The sequence below is a fragment of the Anas acuta genome, chromosome 19 (genome assembly GCF_963932015.1).
Source record: "Anas acuta chromosome 19, bAnaAcu1.1, whole genome shotgun sequence".
Taxonomy (NCBI): domain Eukaryota; kingdom Metazoa; phylum Chordata; class Aves; order Anseriformes; family Anatidae; genus Anas; species Anas acuta.
In genome coordinates, this window is record NC_088997.1 from 5,852,327 (window position 1) to 5,878,508 (window position 26,182).

General features: G+C 39.8%; 1 protein-coding gene and 2 non-coding genes across 6 annotated transcripts; all 3 read left to right on the forward strand.

Moving 5' to 3' along the window:
* Positions 1-19: 19 nt before the first annotated feature.
* NCBP3 (nuclear cap binding subunit 3) lies at positions 20-24,795 on the forward strand. Of its 4 annotated transcripts, none has more exons than XM_068656073.1 (20): positions 20-632; positions 931-1,055; positions 1,169-1,251; positions 3,494-4,134; positions 5,661-5,726; positions 6,454-6,559; positions 7,568-7,693; positions 10,411-10,539; positions 12,792-12,865; positions 13,785-13,893; positions 14,668-14,767; positions 15,110-15,216; positions 15,599-15,884; positions 16,647-16,804; positions 18,021-18,185; positions 18,673-22,935; positions 23,343-23,366; positions 23,801-23,882; positions 24,139-24,194; positions 24,633-24,795. In XM_068656073.1, exons 4-16 carry the CDS (start codon positions 3,940-3,942, stop codon positions 18,906-18,908), a joined length of 1,857 nt encoding a protein of 618 aa, XP_068512174.1. In that variant the 5' UTR covers positions 20-632; positions 931-1,055; positions 1,169-1,251; positions 3,494-3,939; the 3' UTR covers positions 18,909-22,935; positions 23,343-23,366; positions 23,801-23,882; positions 24,139-24,194; positions 24,633-24,795. The 4 variants fall into 4 exon arrangements, with proteins under 4 accessions (XP_068512174.1, XP_068512176.1, XP_068512177.1 ...); XM_068656075.1 differs by having other exon boundaries at positions 23,346-23,366; XM_068656076.1 differs by having other exon boundaries at positions 3,494-4,080.
* LOC137842429 (small nucleolar RNA SNORD49) lies at positions 23,644-23,718 on the forward strand. Its single transcript, XR_011089058.1, has one exon. It is a non-coding gene; the product is annotated as a small nucleolar RNA SNORD49 (small nucleolar RNA).
* Positions 24,486-24,559, forward strand: LOC137842433 (small nucleolar RNA SNORD65). The gene has a single exon (XR_011089063.1). It is a non-coding gene; the product is annotated as a small nucleolar RNA SNORD65 (small nucleolar RNA).
* Positions 24,796-26,182: the final 1,387 nt, after the last annotated feature.

The following is a 26,182-nucleotide window of genomic DNA, read 5'->3' on the forward strand; positions in this document are numbered from 1 at the left end:
TGGGTGCTTGGGGAGCTTGGGGGTGGCTGAGGGGAGCTGGAAGTGTTGACAGGGGCATTGAGGGGAGCAGGGGGCTGAGGGGAACAGAGGGCTGCGGACTTGTCTCTGCAGCTGATGCATCCCATTGGGGGGGGAGGAAGGCAGGGTAACCCCCTGAGTGTCCCAATCCCCTCCTGGCTTCCCAGTTTCTGCGGCTGGCTGAGATCACTTGTGTGAAGCCAGGCTTGTGAACCCATGGCAGGTGTTAAGGATACAGCTCGGTGTCTTCTTCCCTTCAGAGCTGCACCAACAGTTCCTGCTCTCGTCTTCCCTGCCAGCTGTACATTCCTACCCCACAGTTGTGCCAGCACAGCTGTTTTCATGGGGCCGAGTCAGGCCAATGAGCTGTTCTTGGTTAAAAATAGCTCTGCAGAAGAAAAAGCTTATTTTTACCCAGAAGAGTTCACTGACCGTGTTACCACAGGGGCCTGCAAACAGGGAATTGCTTAACATCCACTGGTGCCACAGAGGAATGTGGATGTGTGCACGTGGACAACTAAGAATGATGTCTATAAAGATGGGGCAATATTTAACCGTTTTAAGTTCTCCAGGCTCTCCCAAGTTCCAGAGTAATGCCTTTAGAGTCTGGATAAGTGAGTATTGAATTCTGTTCCAGCTCTCCTCAATTCTGAGAGGTTTTTCCAGAATGGAATGTGTTTTTTCATCTGTGTGGCCTCCGTGTGGCAGCACTTGCATAAACATCATGTTAGAGCACAGCTGTCCTTAACTGTGAGGGTGCTGTGTTCCTGCCTGGCTGACAGCATCTTTGCTTTCTTGTAGGATGCTTTGAAACCCTGTAACCCTCATGAACAGGACTTTGGTGCTCTGTCAGTTAACTAGGCTTGTATCAACCTCCACAATATCCCAACAAGAAAATATTCCATCTTACAGGTGGGAGGCTGCAGTTCACCAAATATATAAGAAAACACCAGGTGCTTGACTTCTGCTTATCTGGTGGTTCAACAAATGAACATCCTGCCTCTGCTGATCCCGTTCTCTCTCCAGATGGACCGTAGGTAGGAGCCAGTCATAATCTATTTAGAACCTAGTCCTAGTTTCCCTGGTGACGTTTGGCGTTTGTTAGCCAGTTGCAGAAATAGCACACTTCCGTGCTCAGTTTTTTTCTCAGGTTTGAGAAGCTGCAGATTCTCGTTGAGGGCCCAGGCTGCTAGGAGAGTTAAATCACAGCAGCAAGAAAGCACATCCATTCTGGTTAGTGGTTCAATCAGACTTTGAACAAAACAGAACTTTCTTACAAGGGTAAAATTCACTATTTTTCTGACTTCTGCTAGACACCTGTTTACTGTGGGCCTGCAGAGTTTTATTTTCCTGTCTTTCCAGTCCCCACCTTTGTACCCCATCTCCCCATGTTTTCAGCTGAACCACAAAACTGCAGGAGTTGGTCGAGTGTTTCATCAGACCTTCTGCTGCAAGGAGTTCAGAATCTTATTGCAAGAGTTCCCTCTGGTGGTCAGTGATGGGGAAATGCATATTTCCCTGCTGAAAGAAGCTCCTTTTCCTACTTTGACGTTGAAATAATTTCTTGTTCAATCACTCTCTGTCCTTCATTATTTTTTACAGCCTTTCCTTACTTAGGGCTTCTCCAGATAATAACCTCTCCAAACTCCTTTTTCTTCCCGTAATTAACACTTAGATTCCACTCCATTAACACACCCTTCCACTCGTCAGTAGTTTACTACCATTGACCCACCCATCCCTTCTGCACAGAGGCTACAATAAAGGTGGAGCCCTTCTGCACTAACGTGCATTTCTACACGGGCCTTTTCAAAAGAAGAGGATTGCAGCCTGAGCTCAGTGGCCACACGGATCTTGGCTCCAGACTCAGAAGAATAAAAGTAGATCAGTGTAATTATGAAGAATTCATGGTTAATAACAAAATTCTGAAAGAAGCTGTAAAATATCAAGAGAATATTCCACTCACCTACCTGGCAGTAAAAGCCCCAGGCCTGGCTTTCCTCTCCTGATTTGACTGTTCCTACCAGTCAGCCTGGAGATGATTTTTTCTTAAGAAGCAATAAAACTTTGGCAACTGATCTAAAGCCACCGTTTATCAGTAGAAAGTTTCTTGCTGAGTTCAATGAGTAAGTCTTGAAATTGTGCCAAGCAGAGGGGGTTGTAGTACAGCTGTGCAGCAATGGTCTGTCCTGGGCAATATACAGGGATGTTAAAACAAGGAAATTTTTGGGTTAATTAAAGCCTTCGTCTGCACTCTAATAGCAGCAGTGCAGGGCAACCTGTTGTTACAGAATCTTGCCTCGTCTATTACTTTGAAGGGTCAGTTTTGTAAATCTGGTTTAGATCGCACATCGGTATGGTGTTCTACTTACAAAATGAAAACTGAAAAGAGAAGGTGCATCTTCTACTTTCTTTTCTCTATCACCTCAAGAACTAGCATTTCTGCCACAGAAATGTTTCCTCTACCAGTTATTTCAGGATCTGCTGCTCACAGTGGGTTTCAATGTCCTGTTTACTTCTCATCTTCACAGTATATGTACGTGGCCTCTTCTGTAACCGTTCACATCTGGCTTGGAAGCATCACCTGTGCTGGTGGTTCCTGCCAGATGCTGGCTATGTGATGTCAGCAGCCAAGATAGCTCTGGCAAATGCAACTCAAATTAGCTATTTTGAAAAGATCTTTCTGCAGAGGCTGTTAAAAATAAATAAGCCTGGAGTGCGTGATCAGTAGCAAGAAGATATATTAGTCCCAGTGGATTATGTATAATGGAAGGAGCCTTTTTATTACCAGAAGCAACTTTTGTTCATGCCATACTCAAGATTTGCTGTTGAATTTTACTGGGAAATACCATCAATTCAGAGAGAAAGTGACACAAACCAGGGAGTGCTGGAGGGAGTTGGTTTGAGAACCTGCAGAACTGAGGAACGGAGCAGTCTGAAACTGAGCAGGGTCGCACAGCCAGGGAAATGTTAGGAATCTGTAATGAAGTTGGCTGGATGGGACTGCCACGTGGGGTGATATTTGCCAGGTGACCGTGAGCTGAGGAAGCGCAGCTGTGGAGCAATGAGTTGTGGTGTTACACCACGGCTGGGGAAATGCTGCCGCGGCTGGAGCCAGGCGTTGGGACAGGTTGGGCAGGGATGTGGTGGAGTCACCCTGGGGGTGTTCAAGGAAGGGTTGTACATGGCGCTTAGGAGCATGGGTTAGTGGTGACATTGGTGGTAGGGTGATGCACCAGCTGATTTTGGAAGTCAAACCATTGATAATCATTAAGATCCAGCCCTAACGATTCTGTGATTCTACGTCAGCCAAGGCAGGAACAAAGCCTCAGCTCCATCACTGTTCTGGCCCCTCGCATTCAAGGGGCACAGAGCTGAACTGCAGGTAGCGATGAGGATGATTAGTGGAACACAGAACTTATTCCAGGAGAATAATCAATAAAATGGTGTTTTTTTTTTTTTTTTTTTTTTTTTTTAGCACAGTGCAAGGAAGGCCAGAGAAGACCGGGCTTTTCTCCTGAAACACCCCCGTGAGGGAACAAGAACATGTCCAAGGGAACAACCCAGCCAAGCACAGCACGATGGGACCTCCTATAGGACAGAGAGGAGGAAAAACCCGACTTCTTTCAGACGAAGCAGCTCATTTTTAAAAAAGAAAAATGTAGGAAGCAGTGCCCGCTGTAGCAGGCTGTGCTCGCAGCGAGGGGCAGGAGGACGAGGAGAAAATGGCGGCGGGGTCCTCCCGCTCCCCTTAGCCCTGGAGGCGCCGCTCTCTCCCCTCATCTCTATGGCCCCCGGCGCCGCGGTTGGCTGGGGGTGGCGCTCTATCCCCGGGTCGGCGTCTCGGTGGTGGCTGGCGGTGCCGCTCTATGCCGCGGCGGACTCCGTCTCGGTGGCCGGGCGGAGGGCGGGCCTGGCGGAGCCATGGCGGCCGTGCGGGGCCTGCGGATCTCGGTGAAGGCTGAGGCGGCGGAGTCCCGCGGCCCCGAGCCCGAGCCGATGGAAGTAGAAGAAGGCGAGCTGGACGCCATCCCCGTCAGGCGCTCGCTCCGGGAGCTCCTCCCGGTGAGGGACGGGCAGGGGGCGCGAAGGAGGGACCGGCTCCTGAGGGGGGGCAGGGTACGTAGGGGAGGGGGCCTGGGGAGGTGGGGGGGTGGGGAGGGGAAAAAAGGGGGCGATGTGGGGTGTGGGGGGAGGGTTTCGGGGGTGTAGTGGGGAGAGGGAGCGGGCAGGGCGTGCTCGGGAGTAAAGGGGGTCGGGAGGGGGGTTTTGGGGGGTGTTGTGGTGGGGGGTGAGGGGTGGCAGGGTGTCCTAGGGCCATGGGGGCACCTGGATGAGGACTGGGGGGGGGGCGTGAGGGAGTGGGGTGAAGGTGCTGGGGGTGTGGGCTGTAATTAATAGGTTTTGGGTATTATTTTTTTTTTCTGTTCCTAGCTAAGTTCTGCCATGGTCGTGTTTAATACGTAAAAGTGGGTCAGAGTTGATCTAAACTCCTAAGTAGGCTTTTGCTCTGAAAACGCCTGTGGAAAATGTTTTAGAAACTAATCTCTAATTAGCTGATTACCAACACGCCTGAGCTTTTACCAAATACGTGGCCTAAGAGGCAGCACCCTGCTGCTGTACCTCCTTGTGCTTCTTCAATCAACCCTAGACAGTGGTGTTTCTTTTTCCGTTTTTAAAATAACATGCTTATTTTGCTGCTGTCACCCTTGGCAACCTCAGAGAAAGTTTGACTGCATTACTAAGAAAAGTGTTTAGATTCTGTGTGCACCTTGGTATTTCTAAATTGAGGCTGGCCTACTTTCTAGAAAAAGTTCTTTGGCCAAAATAATGCTGTTGTAGGACAAGGGTAAGCAAAATGTTTATCCTTAGAAATAGCAAGGCAAGACACATTCTTCAAGCCACAAACCTTTACTGGGCAGTGGTTCTGAGGGTGCCAGAATGAAGAAGTCCTATTGTTCCACATGCAAACAATGGAGGGTCACTGGTCCAGGACCTTTGTTGTTTAATGTGGTCTTGTGATTTCAGCAGTCCTCACTGATGGAAATGAGTTTTGTGAGGTGTTGTTTTTTCGCGCCTCATTCTCAGTGTTTACTCTCTTATTTCTAGGCATGTATCAAAATGGTAATGTTTCATACTGCTGGTTTTGAAATAATGGTAAAAAATAGACAAACCACTTGTTTAATTGTGGCAGTGGTTTGGCACTCTGACTTCTCTTGAAACTGAAAATTGCAATTTGGAACTTCAGGGGTCAGGTATCTTTACAACGTCACTGTTAAATCTGTGTTTTACAAGGAAATTTTACCTGAAATGAAAATTGTAGTTAGGAAAGGTGTTTGATGACTTCCACTGTATTGCTGATACAACGTCAAAACAGTAGCAGACACAGATACAGGAACCAGCTACTGCAAAAGGGCAGAGTTCTCATAGTAAAGGAAGTTGGGTTTCTTTGATGTGCTTAACATTCACTGATGTCAGTGAAGTTAAATGCTTGTTTACTTGTCTGTCTAGGGATGTAGCTTGGAGTAAGGATCAAGAAGAGGATGGGTTTCTCTTAGAAATAAAATAGCCAGATATTTGTAGCGTAGCAATTAAGTTGCTTTCAGTGTTCATTGAGATTTCATCGCTGTTTTGCTTTGTTTCAGGATACTAGTAGGCGATATGAAAACAAAGCTGGAAGTTTCATTACTGGAATAGATGTAACATCCAAGGTAATTGTCCTGTGTTTCTTCAAAGTGTTTTAGTTACTCCACAGGAAAGGAGCAAAGACTTTGTTTCTTGCCTGAGAGGTGCAGAAGCTTACCCTCATGTTCAGGTTGCTGGTGTTTTTCAGTAAGTAGAGAATTCTCCTTGTGTTAGTTGTGGTTGGCATCCAGACAGGTATCTCTTGTAAATTGTAAGAATTAATTTTGCAAATAATATCATAATATTGCAAATATTATTTTTGCAAATAATAAAATAATATTGCAAAGCAAGTGCAATATGAACGCTTTGAAACAAGTGAGCTTTTCTTTCTCTTATGTGACTGACAGTATTTCAGTATTCTTAAAAAAAATAATCTTACAGGTGGTGTTAGTGCTTGTTTAAAGAGAGATGTATTTTTGAGCAGAGCCTCTGTACATTTGTTGGGAAGGAAAAAAAATAATCTTACTGTTCCATCATGAAAGCTGAGCATCAGTCCAGGATAGCTTGTTTTCCATGCATCTTGATCCCCATTACGGTGCTGGATCTCTGTTAAAAGTATGATGTGGCACAGGTAGGTTTCAATGAGTTATTTTTGCTTTGTGAAACATACAGATCTGTTCAGAATAAATAGCGTTATTAGTAGAGATTGTAGGACACAGTATTTAAAATGCAATTTACCAGACAGCAGCAGTGTAACCTGTTGGGAATGCTGCTCTGATTCCTGTTTTGACTGCATTGTTTTGCATTTTACAGGAAGCAATTGAGAAAAAGGAACAAAGAGCAAAACGCTTTCATTTCCGAGCTGAGGTGAATCTTGCCCAAAGGAATGTAGCGCTGGATCGGGACATGATGAAGAAAGGTATGAGTTTGTCCATCAGTCAAGAAGGAAAGATCTCTTTGTTTACTTTCTCGCAGGTCCTTGTCCTTATTTATACTATAATATTTCCTACGTTTCCGGAGGTTTTCCCAGATCGTTACCAAGAGAAACCACTTTTTTCCTATAGTAATATAATATATAGAGACAGGAATGACTATTTTAATGCAATTGCTTTTTAAACTACTTCCTAACAGTTATTGTTTCACTCCTTCCTTTAACACCAGAAAAGAAAACATTTCTATGTACCTTATTTACTGTTTGGCAATGGCACCTAGTGTTGTCTGAGATTTGTTTTTCAGACCGGTGCTGCTTTAAGAATCTTTAAATTCTTGGAAAAGGCCTTGGGCACTGTTTGTGTACGAGCAAAATACTCCGTGTCCCGTGCATAGTGAGATCAGATACTGTGCTGCACACACGGCAACGACAGACTGATTGCACGTGTGCTGTTAGACAGCAAGCTGGATGTGTTGGAATATAAGCAGATCAGCTGGGAGATGTGCACAAAACAGATTGGCATTTTTGGCATCCGGTTGGTTCTCAAGGCTTTTTTCCAGCTGGCTGCTAAACCGTGGCCTGCAACAGCTCTCCATCAGATGCGTACAAAGCCCTTCCACTTGTACTATATCCTGGTCACAGGCCTAATTAGTATTCTGTCTCTTCAGTACTTCATGGAAGTACTTTGGTAGCATTTAAAAAAAAAAAAAAAAAAAAAAAAGGTTGTAAAGCAGTTTGATGTTACTCACTACCTTCAGCTACCAGTGCTTGTAATGTTACAACAACCATTCTCCCTTTTTAATTCTCAATTCAACTTTTGCATTGTGGAATAATAATTCAAGTTTTAGTGTTTTAGAATGGTGTACATCACGCTTTGCTTTTATTAGTTTCCCTTTAGCTTATTTAAAATGTCCGTTTTATAAGCCTATATGTTATGAATGTTAAAGCTTGCTCTATAGAAATGAGTTTCGGTTTTGTATCTCTTCGTCTTTATAGCAATTCCTAAAGTGAGACTGGACACAATTTACATTTGTGGGGTGGATGAAATGAGTACACAGGACATCTTTGCCTATTTCAAAGAGTATCCTCCTGCTCATATAGAGTGGTTAGACGATACATCATGTAAGTAAACGGAATCTTTTGTCTGTTATTCTTTTATATTAATCATAACTGTACCTCGGATGTCTTTTTGGCTGTTGAAGTCACTGATCTTTGTCTGTTTCTGTTTCCCTTCCATTGGCCTTAGACAAAAGAAATTTAGAAGGCAAGAATTAATAGCATATGGTGAAAATCAAGCCCACTGTCTGGATGAGTGTTTAGAAGAAAAAAATCTCATATAAAAATGACACAACATTTCCATTACTCATATTGCTGATGTATGAGGGAGACCAAAAGAAGTGCATTGGTAGCTGGAAGTGTGGCTAGCGACCAGACTGTCAGGGCAGGAGAGTCACCGGTGAGGGATGTGAATTGAGTTCATTTCAAGTGAAAGTAGTACTCTTCAAAATATAATGGTCCAATAAATAGAATTAGAAGCAGTGAGTGAAGCTAAGGTACGCAGAGACGGAACAAACCATGTAGCTCTTAGAAAAATGGAATCAAGGAAACATCTCATGTGGAAGGTTTTGTTGACAAACTGAAATTATCAGGAAGGGACAGGATAAAATAGCTTGCCAGTCCTGAAGTGGGAAAAATCGTCAAAAATGTTGCTTACATTTTGACATAAATGTCAGCTTTTAAGTGTCACAGAGGCGGACATTCTGTGAGAAGATTACTGAACTGTATGCAGTTAGGGAAGTCAGTATGGTTTAGGGCTGGGAAGGAGCAGGCTTGTTGCCATATGTGTTTAGGTCATTCTCAGGGAGAAATTAGTGGGTGGAAGAAGGTGGCAGCTGAATGTTATTTACATATATTGGAAAAGGAATGTGAATTCACATTGCAAGGGCTGTTTTAGGGAGTATATGTGCAGTGAGACTACCAGAAAGATGTAAGTTATTGGCAATCATTCTTTCTTTAGTGATACTAAAGACCATGTACGAGCTATTTGCTACAGTTGAGCACTGAATTGTGGAACTGGAAGGCTTTAAGAATGTCTTGTGGCTAGAAATCCTGTAAATTAAATAATAGGACAAAGAAGTAGGAGCTGTTTTATTTATAGGTGTGGCTGAAACATGAAAGTTAATAGTGCAGTTCCCTAGAATGATCATGAAGGAATTGTGTATGAGTGTAAGACAAAAGTTACAGTATACTGCAAGATACTAACTTTAAAGACCATGTGTGGTACAGCTTGATACACTGCCACAAGCTGACAGGACATTTGAAATGCAACGAGCCCTGGGTAGACAATTGCAGTGAAGATCTGTCAGATGAACCTGTGATAATGCATGAACTAGCCAAGTGCACAGCTTAACTTGTGTGTCTGAGGCTTTATAAGATTGTCTGTGATCCTTTTTCTTAAATGTTACGTGGGTAAATTGTGTGAAACCAGAGTGAACTTGCAGTACAAAAATACAAGCTTCAGAGCTGGAGTGATATTTTACCCACTTATAATTAAAACACATCAGTTTTAGTGATCAATTTTCATACCGTATTGGAGTTAGCATGCTGATTAGGATAGTATTAGTATATATATTAGTATAATATACCTTAGTAAAATATTAGTATTACCTAATAGTATTAGATTAGTATAATACAGCTTTGTTTTGCTTAGCTGCAGTATGTGCTGATATGAAAACTATACTTGATGAAAATCTAAAGAAAAAGCAGTGACTTTTCAGCAGAGTTGTGTCATAGCATGACAAAAATTTAATGTTCCCAGTTGAATTACATCTCAACATGTCTCGGTCCAAAAGCGTGCTGTGTTTCAATCTGGTGAACATAAAATGGTAAATGCTTTGAAAATTTGGAGATGTCAAGAGCAGGTAGGCACACAAATGAAAAGTTATTAGCCAGTTATTGAAGTTAGTATCTGGGTGTTCACCTTGTAAATCCTGGCTGTTCAAGTAATTTCAGAGAGAAGCTCTTATTTGGGAAAACTGTAAATAGTTTTCTTGATATTTGCATACACTTATTGCTGTCATTTCCTGACTTGTTTAATGGTAAAGCAGTAAATGACATTTGTTGTTGTATTTGCACTGAATGCACCCTGGCAGAAAGCTTTTGCTCACAACCTGTTACTAAGCATTTTTCATGCTTTCAATTTCAACACCTACAAAATGTTGTTAATTGGCCTGATAAGTTGCAAGTTTTACTTTAGTAGTGTCTGCTGATACGTAAGACATACATGAGATGTACTGAATCACATTGTTAACCTATACACACTGTAACCTCTTTGAAGTGCTTGAGCAGTCTCTCCTATTTTCCTGTTTTTTGGGAAAGATTAACAGAATTCTGCAGTCGGTTCGAAGGTGCTGTTAATGAAAAAGAAAAAAAGTGGGGTCAAGGATTAGTTCTTGTGTTGTTTTTGTTGGTTTTGCTTTAATCACATTTGTCTGCTAGCACATCCATGAAATGCACTGGCCCTTACTCAATATCCTAATGTGCTGCGCTCAGGAAGCAATGTCTGATTTATGTGGTTGTGCATTCCAGTGGTTTTGGTTTTGATCAGTTGTTGTGCTTTTTGTAATGATGTGAAAGCTGTACGTCCCCCAGGTTGCCAAGTGTGCTAAAGAATATGAATTCCCCTGCAGGAGATATATCTGATTGCTTTTTTGTCATGTCATTATATAAGACTGTTTCTGAACTGTTAGTAATTTCCCTCCAGTAAGGCAGTGTATGTGACTGCTTGTTGACACAAACTGCATTTTGTTTTTGTATATGTTTCTGTATGTGTGTCATAGGTAATGTGGTCTGGCTTGATGAAGTAACAGCAACACGGGCTCTAATAAATATGAGTTCCTTGCCTGATCAGGAGAAAACAAAAAGCAGAGAAAACAATGAAGAGAAGACAGCTGAAAAAAACAAGAAAGGTAGATGAGATATGCATATATAGACATCATCTAGTTAAATCAATGAAACTTTAAACTTGTGCTTGGGTACTGCGTAATCTAAATTACTGAAGGAGCTTCTATCGTGTAGTTTCAGGTAAATGTATTCTGCCACTTTAAAAAAGGCTTTCATCTTGGAAACCTTTTGAAGAAGCTGCTTCTTAAAAGGTGGGTTGGAGCTAGACCAAAAGCAGTAATTCAGTCGATACTGAACATGTTAGAGACAGGGTCATATTCAGATGTGATATTTATAGTGGTACATGTTGCACAGAAATACGTCTGTGTGATGTGCGTGCAAAGGCAGTAGAAGGATGGGGATTGTAAGTTTTGGGGAAAAAAACAGGTCTAAAAAAATATCCTGTTTTTGAAACACCACAGTTCATTCCTTTGCTTGATACAGCACCATCTTTTATGTGTACCATTCACACCGATGTGCCAATGTATCACTTCACCACTGTGTATATCATCTCTAAATTTGACCATTTCAAGAAAGAAGCACACTGAAAGGTCAGTTACAAAAGAGCAAAGCAGCCAACATACGACTAAGTGTTGCGATAAATCTGGAATTTGAATGCCTTGGTTGCAAATTCATTTTAGAGGTGTAAATAGAAAATCAGGCTTTTGCTATGTTAGGACTGTTCTGCTGTTAGGACAATGTGATAAATTGCAGTGGTTCAAAGTACTGTATGGAAGAGAACAAAACAAAGGGGGATGTTTTATTTATTAAGTCTTCCACAGATTTTGCTTAAACATGCTATATTAACAAAATGCAAGTGTTTTTGTATTTGCAGTGCTACCAAAAGCCTTTTTACAAAGTTTGGGTTTTAGGGCTTTGTTAAACTTGTGGATAATTCTAACTCATTCCATTTTCTTCTTGTTGCTTTTCTCTACAATGCAGTGGCTCCTCAACCATCCATGTGACTTTAAAATGTTGATAATGCTTCAAGTAAGACTTGTTACAAAGTTTTTGGAGATTAGCGAATGTCTTATTTAAATGCAGCATAAATATATGTACTTGGTAGTCAACAAGATTAATATACATATTACACCATCATTACAGCGTATCTCAAAATAAAAATTGTGTCATCTAAATTCCTCCTACGTAAACTTATTTACCTGCTCATCTGGAAAAGCGGGATATTGGATAAAGTGCAAACTGTTCAATTACATCTTAAGGTGTGAGCTGCATACAGATATACTGGAGTAATCTGGCTTAGTTACATTCCTTTTTTTTTTTTGATAAGAATTTGAGGGCTGTTTAGGGAAGCAGGAGGCTAGTCTTTACAGTGAGAAGTTGATCATTTTAAAAAAAAAAAAAAGCATTTGAATGCTATCCTCAGTAGATGACAATTCATTTTTGAATTTGGCTAGTTTGTCTACCTAAATTCTCTTTGGAGTCAGTTTGGTTAATTGTGCTTAATTTTTCCTTTGGACGTGGGTGCAGTTGTCAAGATGTTTTTGACAGCTGAGCTCTCTATTACAAGTTATTGAGCCCATTGTCAGATGAGGTTAAGATAAGCAACCCTGCAATACAAAGGATTTTTTTTTTAGTCTTGAGTCTTTCAAGTGCTTTGAGATCTTTGCAGAACAAATTAAATTGTTAGGTGTTGATGATTGTCCATATTCAGGTTTTTTTTTGAGGACTGAAAAAAGTTTTTCTCACTGTGAGCTAATACATATAATTTTTTTAAAGTGCTGAAAATCTATGCAAACATCTCAGTATAAGTAGTTCTGGAAGTATGCACTTTGCTGTCAGCTATTCCATGTCAAAATTAAGTCACTAAGTTGTTTTTTTTCCCAGATCTCAGTAAATTTAGGCTTTTGAGTAGCAACCTGGTTCACATTGTTAGTATTGGATGCTTGTAGGTACTTGCAGCATTTTAAAAGGAGACTGAAGGAAATGGGATTTGATAGCCCTTTTGCAGTCTTGCTCTTGCTGATCTCTATCATACTTTGAAATGCAGTACAATTTCATTTGCTTTCAAATAAGTAAATTTATAATCCATGTGTGCTGCTTCAGGCAGTTATCTGTACAGGGGCTGTCTAGTTAATGTTATATTATTCATACGTGCTTCAAATTTCTGTAGACATTCACTGTTCTGATTATTCTCTAGGCTTCACAGAAGAATGGATAACACCTGATTTGATATCAGAGAATGTAGGTAATAATAATCAAACGCAACTGGAGCACTAAAATGGAGATATTTTTTTTCCCCAATTATTTTCCTCTTTAGGAAAACAGGAAGAAAGCTCTGATGATGAGGCAGAAGAAGGAGAGGTAGAGGATGAGCATCCAAGTGATGTTGAGGTCAGTATAGAAAGGGTAAATACTATTATGGAAGTTTGTCTCTAACTTGTGTAAAGTCTTCATAACGTTACAATTTTAACAATTTACACTTATAACTCTCAATTTAATTATCAAAGTTAATTAGATGGGGAAAGGACAGGAAGCGTGCGTATGCTGTTGGTGAGATGAGCATTGTATTAGAGTGTTTTTTGTAAGTAGATTTTGAAGACTGGTAGGGCAGCCAGCATTTAACATCTAGACTGGCTTCTCTATTTTGCTGTGAGAAGGCAATGAAAGAAAAATGATGGAGAGCAATAGGCTTTCAGTATAGAAGGCAGTGCATAAAGAGAAAGAAAGGATTTAGGCTGCCCATAGATATGTGTGGGAATCAGCAAACACATTGATGGTGAGTAAGGAATTTAATCTTCGCTGGTTGAATATATATAATAGGTGTCATTAGTATTTTCTTTAGGAATGGCTCAGTGAACATTCGTACAGATGATGGAAGTCTGAATTTTGTTTTATATAAAGCAGATATAAATGGAAAAAAAAAAAGCCTGTAAGTCATTGTTTGAGGGCAAGAGAACCTGATGGTGAAACCATTTACATAAGAGACAAACAAGTTATTTTTCACTGTTCAAGTTGTGTTATTTATTTTCTACATTTGAATCGGTAATGTAGCTTCATTTGAAAGGTTATTGAGTATTAATCTGAGATAAGGTTATGAAGAAAGAGATGAAAATATTTTAAATCTTTTGGGCAAGTTATTTTAAAAATTCACAGTAGTGTGTAAAAAAAAAAAAAAAAAAAGAAAAAGTTCATCTGAACAGAATTTTAAAAGTAACTTACTTAATCAGTTGATTGCTTCTCTGTAAGCAATCCATTTTCATTCAACAGTAATTTTATTTTTGAGTCCAAAATACCTTTTTTGCCCCCAAAGTTGGATGCCCTGTCCCAGGTAGAAGAGGATTCTCTCCTGCGTAATGATCTTCGCCCTGCCAATAAACTGGCTAAAGGAAACAAGCTATTCATGAGATTTGCTACTAAAGGTAAATAATCAGCTTAACAAGCATAATGAATTACATGCTTGTTGCAGTTTTGTTGACTAATTAATGACTCAAATACCTGATTTTTATTTGCAAAATTGTTATTTTTATGCGTATTAACGTAATACCTAATATTTATTAGGTATTAACGTTTTAGAATTGAATATGCATGTAATGTGTGAATTAAATCTAGTTCAAGTTGTATGAAGATTATTGTACATAAAATTTTATCTTGTGCTCAGGGCATTCTTCCTGATACAGTAGAATAGGTTTTATGATGACCTTCTCCACAGAGGTAAATTTCACATTTTATAAATATGAAAATCATTTGAGATGTTCATGAGGTATTAGTGGAAATTGTTGCTAAATACAGTTGAGATATTAAATTATATTTATGAATTAAATGAAAATGCATGTAATTTTTGGGTCATGTAGAAAATGACATATTCATAAAGGAAAGAGAGGTCAGCAATAAGGTAAGTAGAGCCTCCAGCAGTTACAGTGGGATGTAATGCTCTGTTAATTGATACGTAGAAACTGAGAGTCCCCGTGGAATTAAGTTTCTGGACACACGTAAAACTGTGCGGCGCTAGGAAAAATTTCAGATGAGGTATCAGCAAAATTGTATCCTTCATGAAGGAAATTGAAGTAATACTGATCTGTAAGACGTATTCAGTCTTTCGCTCTCTTTGTCTGACTGGATGGTTACTTATTTTTATGCTAGTGTAGTAGGGTATATTCTAAGAGGGAAGTATCCCAATAATTTTTCTCTTTCAGATGACAAAAAAGAGCTGGGAGCTGCAAGGCGAAGCCAATATTACATGAAATACGGCAATCCCAATTATGGAGGCATGAAGGGGATTCTTAGTAATTCTTGGTGAGTACAAGATAGAGGAATTGGAACACTTCAAGTGCTCAGACAAGATGGTCCAAAACTGTTCTAACTTGTAGATTTTTTTTTTCCTTTTAGTTTCTGTAAATATTTCTTAAGTATGAATAATTTTTTTAAGTGATAATGAATTTGCAAGAGAAATATTTTGTTGTGAAAGTAAATAATATTTATATTCAGAACATTAATGCAGAACAGATCTCTTACGTAAACATATTTGTCTGTTATCAGAGTGAGTGATAATTGCACATACTTAATGCAGGACTGAATACAGCTCATTCACCATGCCTTTTCTGTGACAGGAACGTAATTGTTTTTATGGCATTTCAGGAAACGAAGATACCATTCACGACGAATCCACCGGGATGTCATAAAGAAGAGGACGCTTATTGGGGATGATGTTGGCTTAACTCCTCCTTATAAACATCGTCATTCAGGTAATTGATGCCAGTACATAAAAACCTTTAAGAGCTTAACTGGGGAAATGGAGAGCTGGAAAAGACCTTAAATATTGTCTTGTTCTGTACTATTCAGTGCATGAAACTGAGGTGTACTCTGAAAAAATATGTCTATAACTAAATAACAATTTAAGGGTTTGCAACGAATGCCAAAGCAGAAACTTTTTTCTCCTGTGGTGATTTTCTTTCACTTAGATTATTCTATACTATAGAATATAGTAAAATATTTTGCAAAATACTATCTCTGTAGACCTGAAGAACTGTAAAGACATAATTTTGAGTTGTTTATTTACAGTTTTTTTTCTGCCTTGATTTTATCTATGATAAATTTCAGCTTACAAGAATCAATGTTTTGCTACAGGCTTAGTAAATGTTCCTGAGGAGCCTATTGAGGAGGAAGAGGAGGAGGAAGAAGATCAGGATATGGATGAAGATGACAGAGTTGTTGTAGAATACCGTGATGAACTGCAACCTTTCAAACAGTCTCGAGACCGCAGTGCAGCAAGACGATCAAGTGCAAGTGCATCTGATTCTGATGAAATGGACTATGATCTTGAATTGAAAATGATATCAACCCCCTCTCCCAAAAAGAGCATGAAAATGACAATGTATGCGGATGAGGTGGAATCGCAACTGAAAAATATTAGGTAAAAGTTCCCTATTCTTTAAAAGTGTCATTTGAAATTTAGTCAGCGCAGTCAAAGCTTAAAGACAAACTGCTGAAGCCACTATTTCAAATCTTAATTTTGTTTTCTAGTAGATATTTTAAAGATGAAATGCAAAATACAGAAATGCTTGTATCAGTCTTTTCTTTACAGTTAACATATTGAAAATACAACTTCCTTTGTAGATTTCTGTAACTTAGCATTATGATAATATAAAGCTCAAAGTAGAATCAATGGCAAGCAAGCACAATTAACCTCTTGCATTTCATAGCTGGGCCAACCATCCTCATATGTATAATGACAAAAAGTAATTTATATTCATTATGGGTATATTGTCCAAAACTACATACATTGTGGGTAATTGAAATAATTTTAAAATGCGTCCCTCTGGTGGTATATTACTATGGCTCATTATAATGAACCATTGTCTTCTCTAACAATTCTGAGAAATGTTCATTTACTCTGAATTTCAACCCAGAAGCACAGCCTCAGAGATACAAGCTAGATATCTACATATCTGCCTTGTAATGGATTCCAAGGTGTTCGTGTGATTATTGTTATATTTCCTTCTGATCCTGACTGAAAATCATACTCCTAAAAGTTTTTATTGTTCTTACCCATTTCTCAGTAGAGAAATCCCGATAGTACTGTTTTCTATAATCTTACTTACAAGAAGACTTGAGAGCTATGTTAGATATCATTTTGTTTAAGGGACTTTTTTTTTATTTTATTTTTTTTTTTTAGGAATTCTATGCGAGCAGATAGCATAGCAACCAGTAATATCAAAAACCGGATTGGCAGTAAAGGATCATCAGAGAAAGTTGTAGATGTAAGACTACTGTTAGAAGAAAAACGTCAGCATAATAATGGGCCACGCCAGCAAAACAGCACTGTAAAATCAGGTAATTTGAAACTGATGCTGTGCGGAATTGTGACTGGTTTATTAAAATTGATATATAGTCATTTCACATTTGTCCTCTACTGTGACTTACAAACGTGAGGGAATTGTGTTCAGCAGCAGTTTCTGCATTTATACTGTTAATTTTTCTTCACTAAGGTACAGAGTTAGGGATTGCTTTGGGGGAAAATGAAGTATATTTAAGTGAGTGACATTTATTTTTATTTAATTTGTTTGCCTGTGTCTATTTTCCTCCACTTTGTCCTTTTTGATTTGCTTAATTGTTGAGGCAGAGATTCTGTACGACTATCGGAAACAGCATGAGGGGAGTCATGCACAAATTCAAACTTGAGACACCAGCTACTTACATGAAATAATATGTATAATGTGAATATGAAGGTATTTTTCAGTTGGCAGTCTTTTTATTTATTTAAAATTTTGTGCTTCATTTACTTTTTTTTGACTCCAGCATGTGTGATTTCAGCTATTTCTGACATACATAGTGTCCAGAGGATTATCTGACTGATGGGTGAAAGATACTCTTGTATCAATGTATATAGGAGTTACATTAATGTATATTGTGTTTTGTGTACATTTTGGGCCTCTGACAAGTTGGCATGTAAATCTGTAATTCCTCTTTCCTTCATATTTTTGTTTGAACCTTTTTTAAGACTAGGCACATCAGGCTAAATCAGACAAACTTCAGGATATGAGATTCTTATCATGGATTGTCAGTATATTTAATATTCTTATATTTTTATTTTTATTCTGCAAAATATTAAGCACTATTAGAATTCTAAAGCAAAATACCTATAATCTGAAAAGAATTATTGAAGGCCTAACAGCTATCTTATAGTCATACCTCATGCTGGATACATACATGCGGAGCTGCTGAAATAAATTCAGCAAGCCATGGAATTGCTGCTACGTTTTTGGTCCATGGACAGAATATAACCTGAAAACATTAAATATCAAATGTATTGCCAAGAAACAAAGAGTGAAATCTGGGTAAATTTTATCGCAGGCATTGCTAAGACTGAAATCTGTGTATGAAAGACTTAATGAAAAGACTATAGAAAAGATTAAAAACAACAACAACAATCAGGACATCAGTCTAGTTTTGAGTATTACAAAGTGTGCGATGAACACAAAATTAGCTGGAAGAACTTAGGTAAATGCAACATGATTTTTGTCATTTTAATCCCTGAAAATATCCATAGATGTGCGGCAAAGACTGGGAAAAAGACCCCATTCTCCAGAAGTTAAGCCTCCAAGTAGTACTTCTGCTCCTCGTCGAGAACCGGTATCTGATGTACACAGCCGGTTAGGAATCCCCAAACAGGATGTAAAAGGCCTCTACTCTGATACCAGAGAGAAGAAATCAGGTTAGTTGTATGAGGAAAAGGTAATAGTGCAAGTATTTGCAGTATTATATTCAATTTTAGAGCATAAGAGAAATTTCAGCTGAAAATTGAGAAGGATATTTAGATGAATGAAATTAAAGACTTAATTAGTACATGCTTGATCTGAGCTTTGAAATCTAAATGTTTGCAGGCAGTTTAAAACTGAGTAAGACAGCAATATTTTTCTGGAGATACGGTTAAGAGTAGAGGAGTACTTTACAACTGTGGTCCAAACAGGGCAGTAAAACAAGTGCAATGTAAGCAATGGTACTTCAGACCTGTGTGTAGGGTCCTCTGCAAATGGGAAATTGAGTGAACAAGACTGTACTGAAGCTCATATTTTAATTTCAACCACTGCTTCAAGGCACAACAAGTTCCATACCAGACATTGTGGGAGGAATACAAGGAATTCAGAGAGATGCAGTAAATTGCTGTCATTTTTGAAGTGCTTGTTTTTTCATCCAATTAGGTAATTTATGGACCCGATTAGGGTCTGCTCCGAAGACGCAAGAAAAGACTTCAGATAAACCTGAAAACTCTGTGGCATCTCCAGAGGAGGAGGATTCAGAGCTCCAAAGGGTTTGGGGTGCTCTCATTAAGGAAAAAGAACAGTCTCGACAAAAAAAGAGTCGATTGGATAATTTACCATCTCTACAAATTGAAATCAGCCGGGAAAGCAGTTCTGGGTCAGATACTGAATCATGATTTTACACTTTGATCCTCAAGATTGTGACTGTGCACCGTGGCAAGATTTCATTTGTCCAAAAGCTGAACACTGGCAAAGACTCTGCAGTGAAGGTTCCAGAAATGTCTCTGTTCCTTTTATACAAAAATAGATGCATATGCCACTTGAAACCTAAAGCAATCATGTTTGTCTGGAGTCTGTGGTTGGCCCTGTGTTACGTAGGGCATTGTCATATATGTTTATTACAGCAAACCTGTAGTTAATTCTAGCCAAACACTTTTCCCTGAGCTCAGAATTTAAAAGAAGAGGCAGAAATACTCTGTATTTTTAAGAAGACCTTTTTGTTCTTAATGTTTTTAACATGGAATCTTTTAACGAGATATTTTACTCAATTCATCCAAAGAACAGGGCATTTCATAGCCAACACCATTGCCTTGCCCTTCTGGCTCTTACCAGCACCTTTCCTCTTAAAGTAATAACAATAATGCTTCCTGGGTAGGCAGCCAGCGAGGATAAAGCATAAAGGGAACGTCATGTTCCCTTCCTTCAAAATACTGAATGTAAATCAAAGTTAAATGTTACAGTACGGTGAAGTTTTGTGTAGAATCCATATGGCATCACTGCTCTCAAAAAATTCTACTCGTTTGTTTTGGTCATACTGTGTTCTGCTCTAGTAGGGATTGCAGTGTTCAAGACTGCAAAGATGGGTGTTGGAGAGAATGATGCAAATTCCCAAGGGTGCTTTGGTTTTGGTTACATACTGAGAAATGACATTTCTCTCATTTCAGCTGTGTTGTTTTGAAGAAATCTAACAGTTTTAAAACTTACCTTTTTATATTTGTGAGAATTTTCCTGTTGGCCATGGTGAAAGCTATAGTGATGTTCTCCTACGTGCTGTCTAACTATACATATATATATATAACTGAAAGAAAAGGAAAACTATAGGATCACTGTCCCATGTCAATATTTTTGAATGTTCTTACTATATAGTACATGTGAATGTGCACATGGTTGACTTGTTACATTCAGCTTTTTTATCTGCATACCCTCTCTAGATAGGTGAAACGTTTGATCAGAGTGCAGCTGCATTTTTTTTTCTTCTGTTGCCTATGGCAGATATTTTGCCAATTCTGAATAAGAAATGATGAGAGCACATTGGATTCAGCTGAACGGAACAGGTGGCAAAAACAGTGCTACATGATGACAGTCTGAAAGTGTTTGCATTCTCTTTGTGACTGTTCAGCCTGGAGAAGAGGGTGCTCGGGGGGGATCTTATCAATGTATATAAACACCTGAAGGGAGGATGCAAAGAAGATGGAGCCAGGGTCTTTTCAGGCGTGCGCAGTGCTAGGATAAAGGGCAGTGAGCACAAACTGGAACACAAGCGGTTTCCTCTGGACATCAGGAAGCACGTCTGTGCTGTTTGGGTGACAGAGCACTGGAGGTTGCCCAGAGAGGTCGTGTCCTCCTTGAAGATCTTCAAAAGCTGATGGGATGTGGTGTGCTCTGGGTGGCCCTGCTGGAGTGAGAGCTTGGACCAGATGACCTCCAGAGGCCCCTTCCAGCATCAGAGATTGTGTGATTCTGTCCATATATCGTAGGTTCTATCAGTCCAAAATGTCTGTGAATATTTCTTCCCCTTTCTGCTTTTTAGCAAACAACTTTTTCTCTCCCTGTGCTCCCCACTTTTTCTTTTTTTAAATGAGTTGGAGTAGGTTTGAAATTTCACGAAAGCAAGGGATCTGCAGTTAACTTTTCTTATTGGCTTTTTTATGGGTAAGAAAGCAGCATGTAAAATGAGACTTGAAGTATTATCTAGTGATTGACTGGGCTTCATGTCTTTGTTTCCTTGTTTTGTGTCACCCTTGATTTTATATTTAATTATTGAATATATAAATATGGTTCATAAAAGTACTATGGAGAGTAAATGACTGCAATGTCTGATCACTGTAATAATTCATTTTAATGTGTGCTTTCATTAATATCCCTTCCAGAGCTTTAAAATAGAATCCTACCTTACCCATTTCTCAAGATGCTGTTAAAATTCATTTAACCAGTCTCTTTTTGCCAGTAAACCTTTGTGTTGTGTTACTGCTTTGAATCTGTTATGGCCTTTCCTTTTTCTGAAAGGAGAAGGAAGATACCGATCATGCATCTGGTCTATGAAGATAGTCTCCTGCGTTGCTGTGAATCCTTGCATGTTTTTAAGCTCAGTAACTGGCTGTTAATGTTGCTGATAACCACTGTGTTTCGATGTAAAAATTCATAACTGGAGCCTGGTGAAGGATGGACTAACTGGTTTGAAAGGCAGAATGGGAATGAGTAGAAAGTCTCTTCAGCTGATATGAAAAATTCGAACTAATGGACACATGAAGGCAAGGAAAGTGGTGTAGGCAATGGCTTGCACTCTTGGAAGAGGAGAGCCATTAATACGGGTTCTGTCTTCCATGCAGCCATAAGTACGCCTTAGAAATGCCTCTATGTCAGTAGGGTCTGTTGTGTTTATGGTTTGGGGAGAGGGGTGTGTGTGTTGATGAGACCACAGGAGTTTAGCTGCAAGAAAAATAGAGTTTACTGTTGAAGCAACCTACAGAGAGGATTTTTTTTTTCTTTTGGTAACTGAGTGTTTGCCTAGTTTTGGTTTTTGATTATGTACAGAGAAGCCTTGAAAAGGTGTTTGCTGGTGTCAGGAATGCTACCTTTGGTCTTCCTTAGTTACCTGAACATGAATTTCTGTGTTTTGATAATTAAAATTGAGCACTGAATCTTTAGTGAATGTTTTTTTCCTTAACATAGTTAACAAATCTGTTTGTCCTAGAGAGAGATTGCATAGAGAATTGTGTTGTAAGTCCACTTTCTTCTCTTTGTGGTCAGGGAACCACAAGGATTCCACCTTCAAGTGATTTGTTGTAGAAATAAATGTGCTGATGCTGAGAAGTGCAAGCTATGTATTTTACTAGAATCTACCAATTTTAAAAACTGCAAAAAAAAAAAAAAAAAAAAAAAAGAGAAGTTGGGCTTTTTTTGCAAGCAAATCCACACCATGGAAGAAAAATATAAGTGTTTCTGAATTTTACGTGGCTAGTTACAGGACCACACTAATGCTTCTCATAGAAAGCTTTTCCTGATATCAAAAATGTGAATTTTGGTGCAGGGTTCACACGTACATATTACACAAAGGGGCTGGTGGTCGCGGGGATGAAGATCATCGTCTTCCTCTGCGTTGTGGGTCATGAGCTCGGTGGTCAGAGCATGCGTTATACGGGCGTTTATACAGCTAAGGATCATCTTTCATTATTTGGACATTCGAGTTACTACATTTTATTTGCTTAACGGCATGTTGTGGTTGGAGACCTTAAGGTTGCAACAGCATAACAGGATATGGCAGTTAGAGACCTTCCAATTACACATGGTTACAAAGGTTAAAACAGCTTGACGGGACACCCCATGGGTTTGATTAACAAATTTATAATACGATATTTATTACAACCCCTCTTTTACTGGAATGTAAGTAACAAAGGGACAGTACTGCAGCTTTTCTGAACAAAAGCACTGCATCCCCGTCTCCCTGTGTGCAAGAAGACGTTTTTTTTGTTGTTTTCTTTTGTTTTTTTGCCACCCCCTTCCATGAGGGCCGTTCCCCTCAGAGCCCACTGCAGAAAATGGCCGCCTCCGCCCCGCCCGCCCGCCCCCCCCGTGGCAGCAGTGGCCCAGCCCGTTCCCCCCCCCCGCCTCAGAGTGGTGCGTCCCGGCCCTTTATAAGCGGCGGCCGCGCCTCTTCCCGCCCTTTCGCCCAGCGCGGCTGGCGGTGGTGTAGTGCGCTCCGTTAGGGGGCCGTTGGGCGCCGCCATTTTGCACCCCCCTCTCCGGCTGTGGTGGTAGCGGCCGTGCCTCGTGGTCCCCAGGGCTGGGCCGGACCATGGGAGGCAGCGGCGGGGGGGAGAGGGGGCCTCGCTCCTCTCGTCCCCACAGGCCGCGCATGGAGGCGGGCAGCGGGCGGACACCGACACCGGGCCCCGCCGGGACGGCCTCGGGGCCTGCTCCGCGGTACGTGACGGGGCTCTGGGGGGTGAGAGGCTTCGGAGGGGGCGGCGGAGGCCTTCTGTGGGTTTTTACCCTTTTTAGCAAACGGCTCATCCCTTTTCTTCTTTAGTTTGTACTTTGGTGTACCAAATCCTTGCCGTGCAGCGAGCGTTACAACTTTCTAGTTGGTGTTCTGTGGATTTTTGACGTGAAAAACTTCTCTTTGTGGCAAATATGCTCTGGCAACCAGCTCAAGGGAAGTTTTCTTCAGTAAAAACTGTTTAAGGGGGTTCGTGGCTAGTGAAAGCTATTTGAGAAACATTTGGGTGGTTTTTAATTGTTTTTAGTTACTACAATAACTGTACTTGTAATTCCAGAGAATCATAATAAATTGTACCCTAACAATGCTTGTTTTGTTTTTATTCCCCCAGCAGGAAGATGTCTTGAAGCAAAGAGTAAGTTAAAGTTTATTTTCTTTTAAACTGCACCAAGTTGTTCAGAAAGTTCCAGGCTTTTCCTTATTACTAACATTGTAAAGTAGTTAAATACAGGACTGTTAATTGAAAATAACGTATAATAATTACAGCATAAAGTTAGCTAAGGAAATAAAGCTGCTCAAAACTATTTTATGTCCCATTGAGCTAACAGTTAACCCTTTTTATCGACAAAAGGAAAAATGTACAAGCAGTTTAAACAATCACTTCAAGTAGTGGCATGCAAAAGTTGTTGGCTGTTGATGATGATACCCTTGAATAGGAAGTGCCGTCAGATGCGAGAACTGACGATAACATTCTTATTTGTCTGAAATACAGCTACATGTGCATGCAGTCTGATTTGTCTGGAAATTTGTCTGCTAGCACTAATCAGGAAACGTTTATTTGCTCTGCAGATGCCTGATATTTCCAGATCAGCATGATGTGATTAGGACTGGGAGCAGGTAGCTCGGTGGTGGAGCTGGCCCTATTGTGAAGGTAAGTGATGAATTTCACTGGACTCTGTAGAGCTTTATATCATCTAAAATCCAAGTTGAGAATAAATGGGTTTTATAGGTTGCCAAAAACATGAGAAGCAAATTTTGTAGGTTCATCCTTCATAGCTTGAATCAATCTACTTTCCCTCCTCTGCTCCTCAAAATAAGTCCTATGATACCTATTTCCAGCAATATTTAAGTATAGCTTCCGGGTCTCTGCTGCAACATATGCTAATGTCTATCAATTGATGTTACAGCCCTTCACAAGTCCTGGGAAAGGAAGTGAGACTGCAAGAGCAGGAGATTGTTTGGGGTGAGTTTAATCTGTATGCTCTTAATTCCTTGTGATACTTTTTGGCTACAGTCTCAGAGAAGTTACATAATTAAAAACTTTGTTATTGGCCCTATTTCTATATGTTCTTATATCTAAAAGTAAAATTAATGAATTCTAGGACCAAAAAAATGCTTTATTGAGCTTAAAATACTGAGGGTAAATGTGTATGAGCAGCTGTCTTCTGCACTGCAGTTTTGCTGACAGCACTAGAATAGGCAAAGGAAGGTATTACTTCTGTTAGAAATGTAACAATTTTTATTTGTGGATATCATATGATGAAATAAACCAAAATTTGCTGGAATTACCGGCAGATTGAGTGGTGGTGAGCAAAGGTTTTTCTGATGATATCTCTTATATTAAGAAATGGGTTAGTAATTAGTGTTGAATGGTTAACTTATCCATGCTGTTTTATTACAGGTGTTCATGCTGAAAGTAAGTTTGTCCGAGGAAGAAGGAATCCAAGGAAACTTGCATGTGAGCTTGGGGACTAGTCTGTGTAAATGCTACATATTTTGTTGTCCATAGATCTTAAGACGATTCTACTGTTACGATTACACACATTAAAATTCTCATAAAACCATCTTGGGTCTATTTTTGTTACTTGGCTGCATACAGAAACGACTTTCCATTACACGACATGTTTTTGATAAACATACTGCACACTTGTGTGATTAGCTATAATATGATAAAGTAGCAGATGTATACACTGCAGTGCAATTACTGCAAATAATGTAAACAGCTTTTAGTTGCGTAAGCGTTCTATTTGGTGTTTGGTAATTTACTTGCTTTAAACAGTTTAAACAAATGATACTAATACTGCTACTGTAATTACTGAGGAGATTAGGCCTTAATACCTCTACAGCAAGAAAAGCAAATGGTCCAATCAGGGCAAACACAACTGTTTCTGTAGCTTGTTCCAAACGTAATGCTTATGCCTTACTTTGGCCTCTTTTTTTTTTTTTTTGAAAGCCTAATATGGACACAACAGAGTCTGTTTGTGTAGTACCAGCATTCTGTCTGTGGTCCAAATGTGAGAAGTAATTTCCAGATGCAGAGAAATGGAAAGATCCTTTGCAAATTGTTGGCTATCTGGGTGTAACTGGTAAGAGCAAAAAAGGCTGCTTTTGTGATAAGTGCCCACTCTAAGGCAGATGTGCAATGAACGTAGGTTAATGGAAGGTGCCAAGTTTAGGGAGGAATCTGCATTTAAAGTGGAGATGCTGGGATGAGAAAGACCGCATCTGAGGCTGAAACTTCCACTGAGGTTTATTATGGAAGTAAAATTGGCGGGCTCGAACACTGCAGTGCTCTTTTTATATTTGTACAGGAGGTATGGAATCTGTCTCACCATATGTAAAATGATTGAGCATGTGCACTGACAGCCTATCAGTGCATATGTTGCTGATCGTTTTGCCCACTTGGTGTCACCAAGTGAAAATTTTTAGTGCAGATTTGAAGGTGTGCATTCTGAAAAAGGTCAAGATCACTAATTAATTAATTGTGACCACACACTCATGCTGTGCCAACAACAATCTAAATGTTAACTGTATAGCTCTGAGTAAAATACATCTTGCTTCTGAAAGCAATGAATCTTGTTCCATGTTAAGTTTTGTCAGAGGGTGTATGGCCAGGAAGTAGCCTTTAAAGACAGCTGACAAAACACCTTAAAGTCAAAAATCCTGGCTCATGTGATGAGTAGTATTTTTACTGTAGTAATTTAGGTGAACAGTTCTTGATAATCATAAAACAAAAAGCAGGGGACGGATGTACCCAGGGATTTTGTAGTCCATAAAACCACTGTCAGAGGGTTTGCTTCCTCTCAGGATGGCAAGACAAGGGAGAAAGCAGTGACAGGGGAGTGTCAATATTTTTTCACCCCTGAGGGACGGGTGAAACTTCAGGGACCTCCCCAGCTGTGACTGCATTCCTTGTGTAGCTTAGGTAAAGAAAGAAGGTGCTGTGGCTTG

Bases quoted from the DNA above. Each gene is read 5' to 3' on its own strand.
- NCBP3 (XM_068656073.1), top strand. From the start codon at position 3,940: ATGGCGGCCGTGCGGGGCCTGCGGATCTCGGTGAAGGCTGAGGCGGCG. The intron at 7,694-10,410 runs GTAAGTAAACGG...TGTGTGTCATAG, and splicing joins GTGGTTAGACGATACATCAT to GTAATGTGGTCTGGCTTGAT. The intron at 14,768-15,109 runs GTGAGTACAAGA...ATGGCATTTCAG, and splicing joins GGGATTCTTAGTAATTCTTG to GAAACGAAGATACCATTCAC.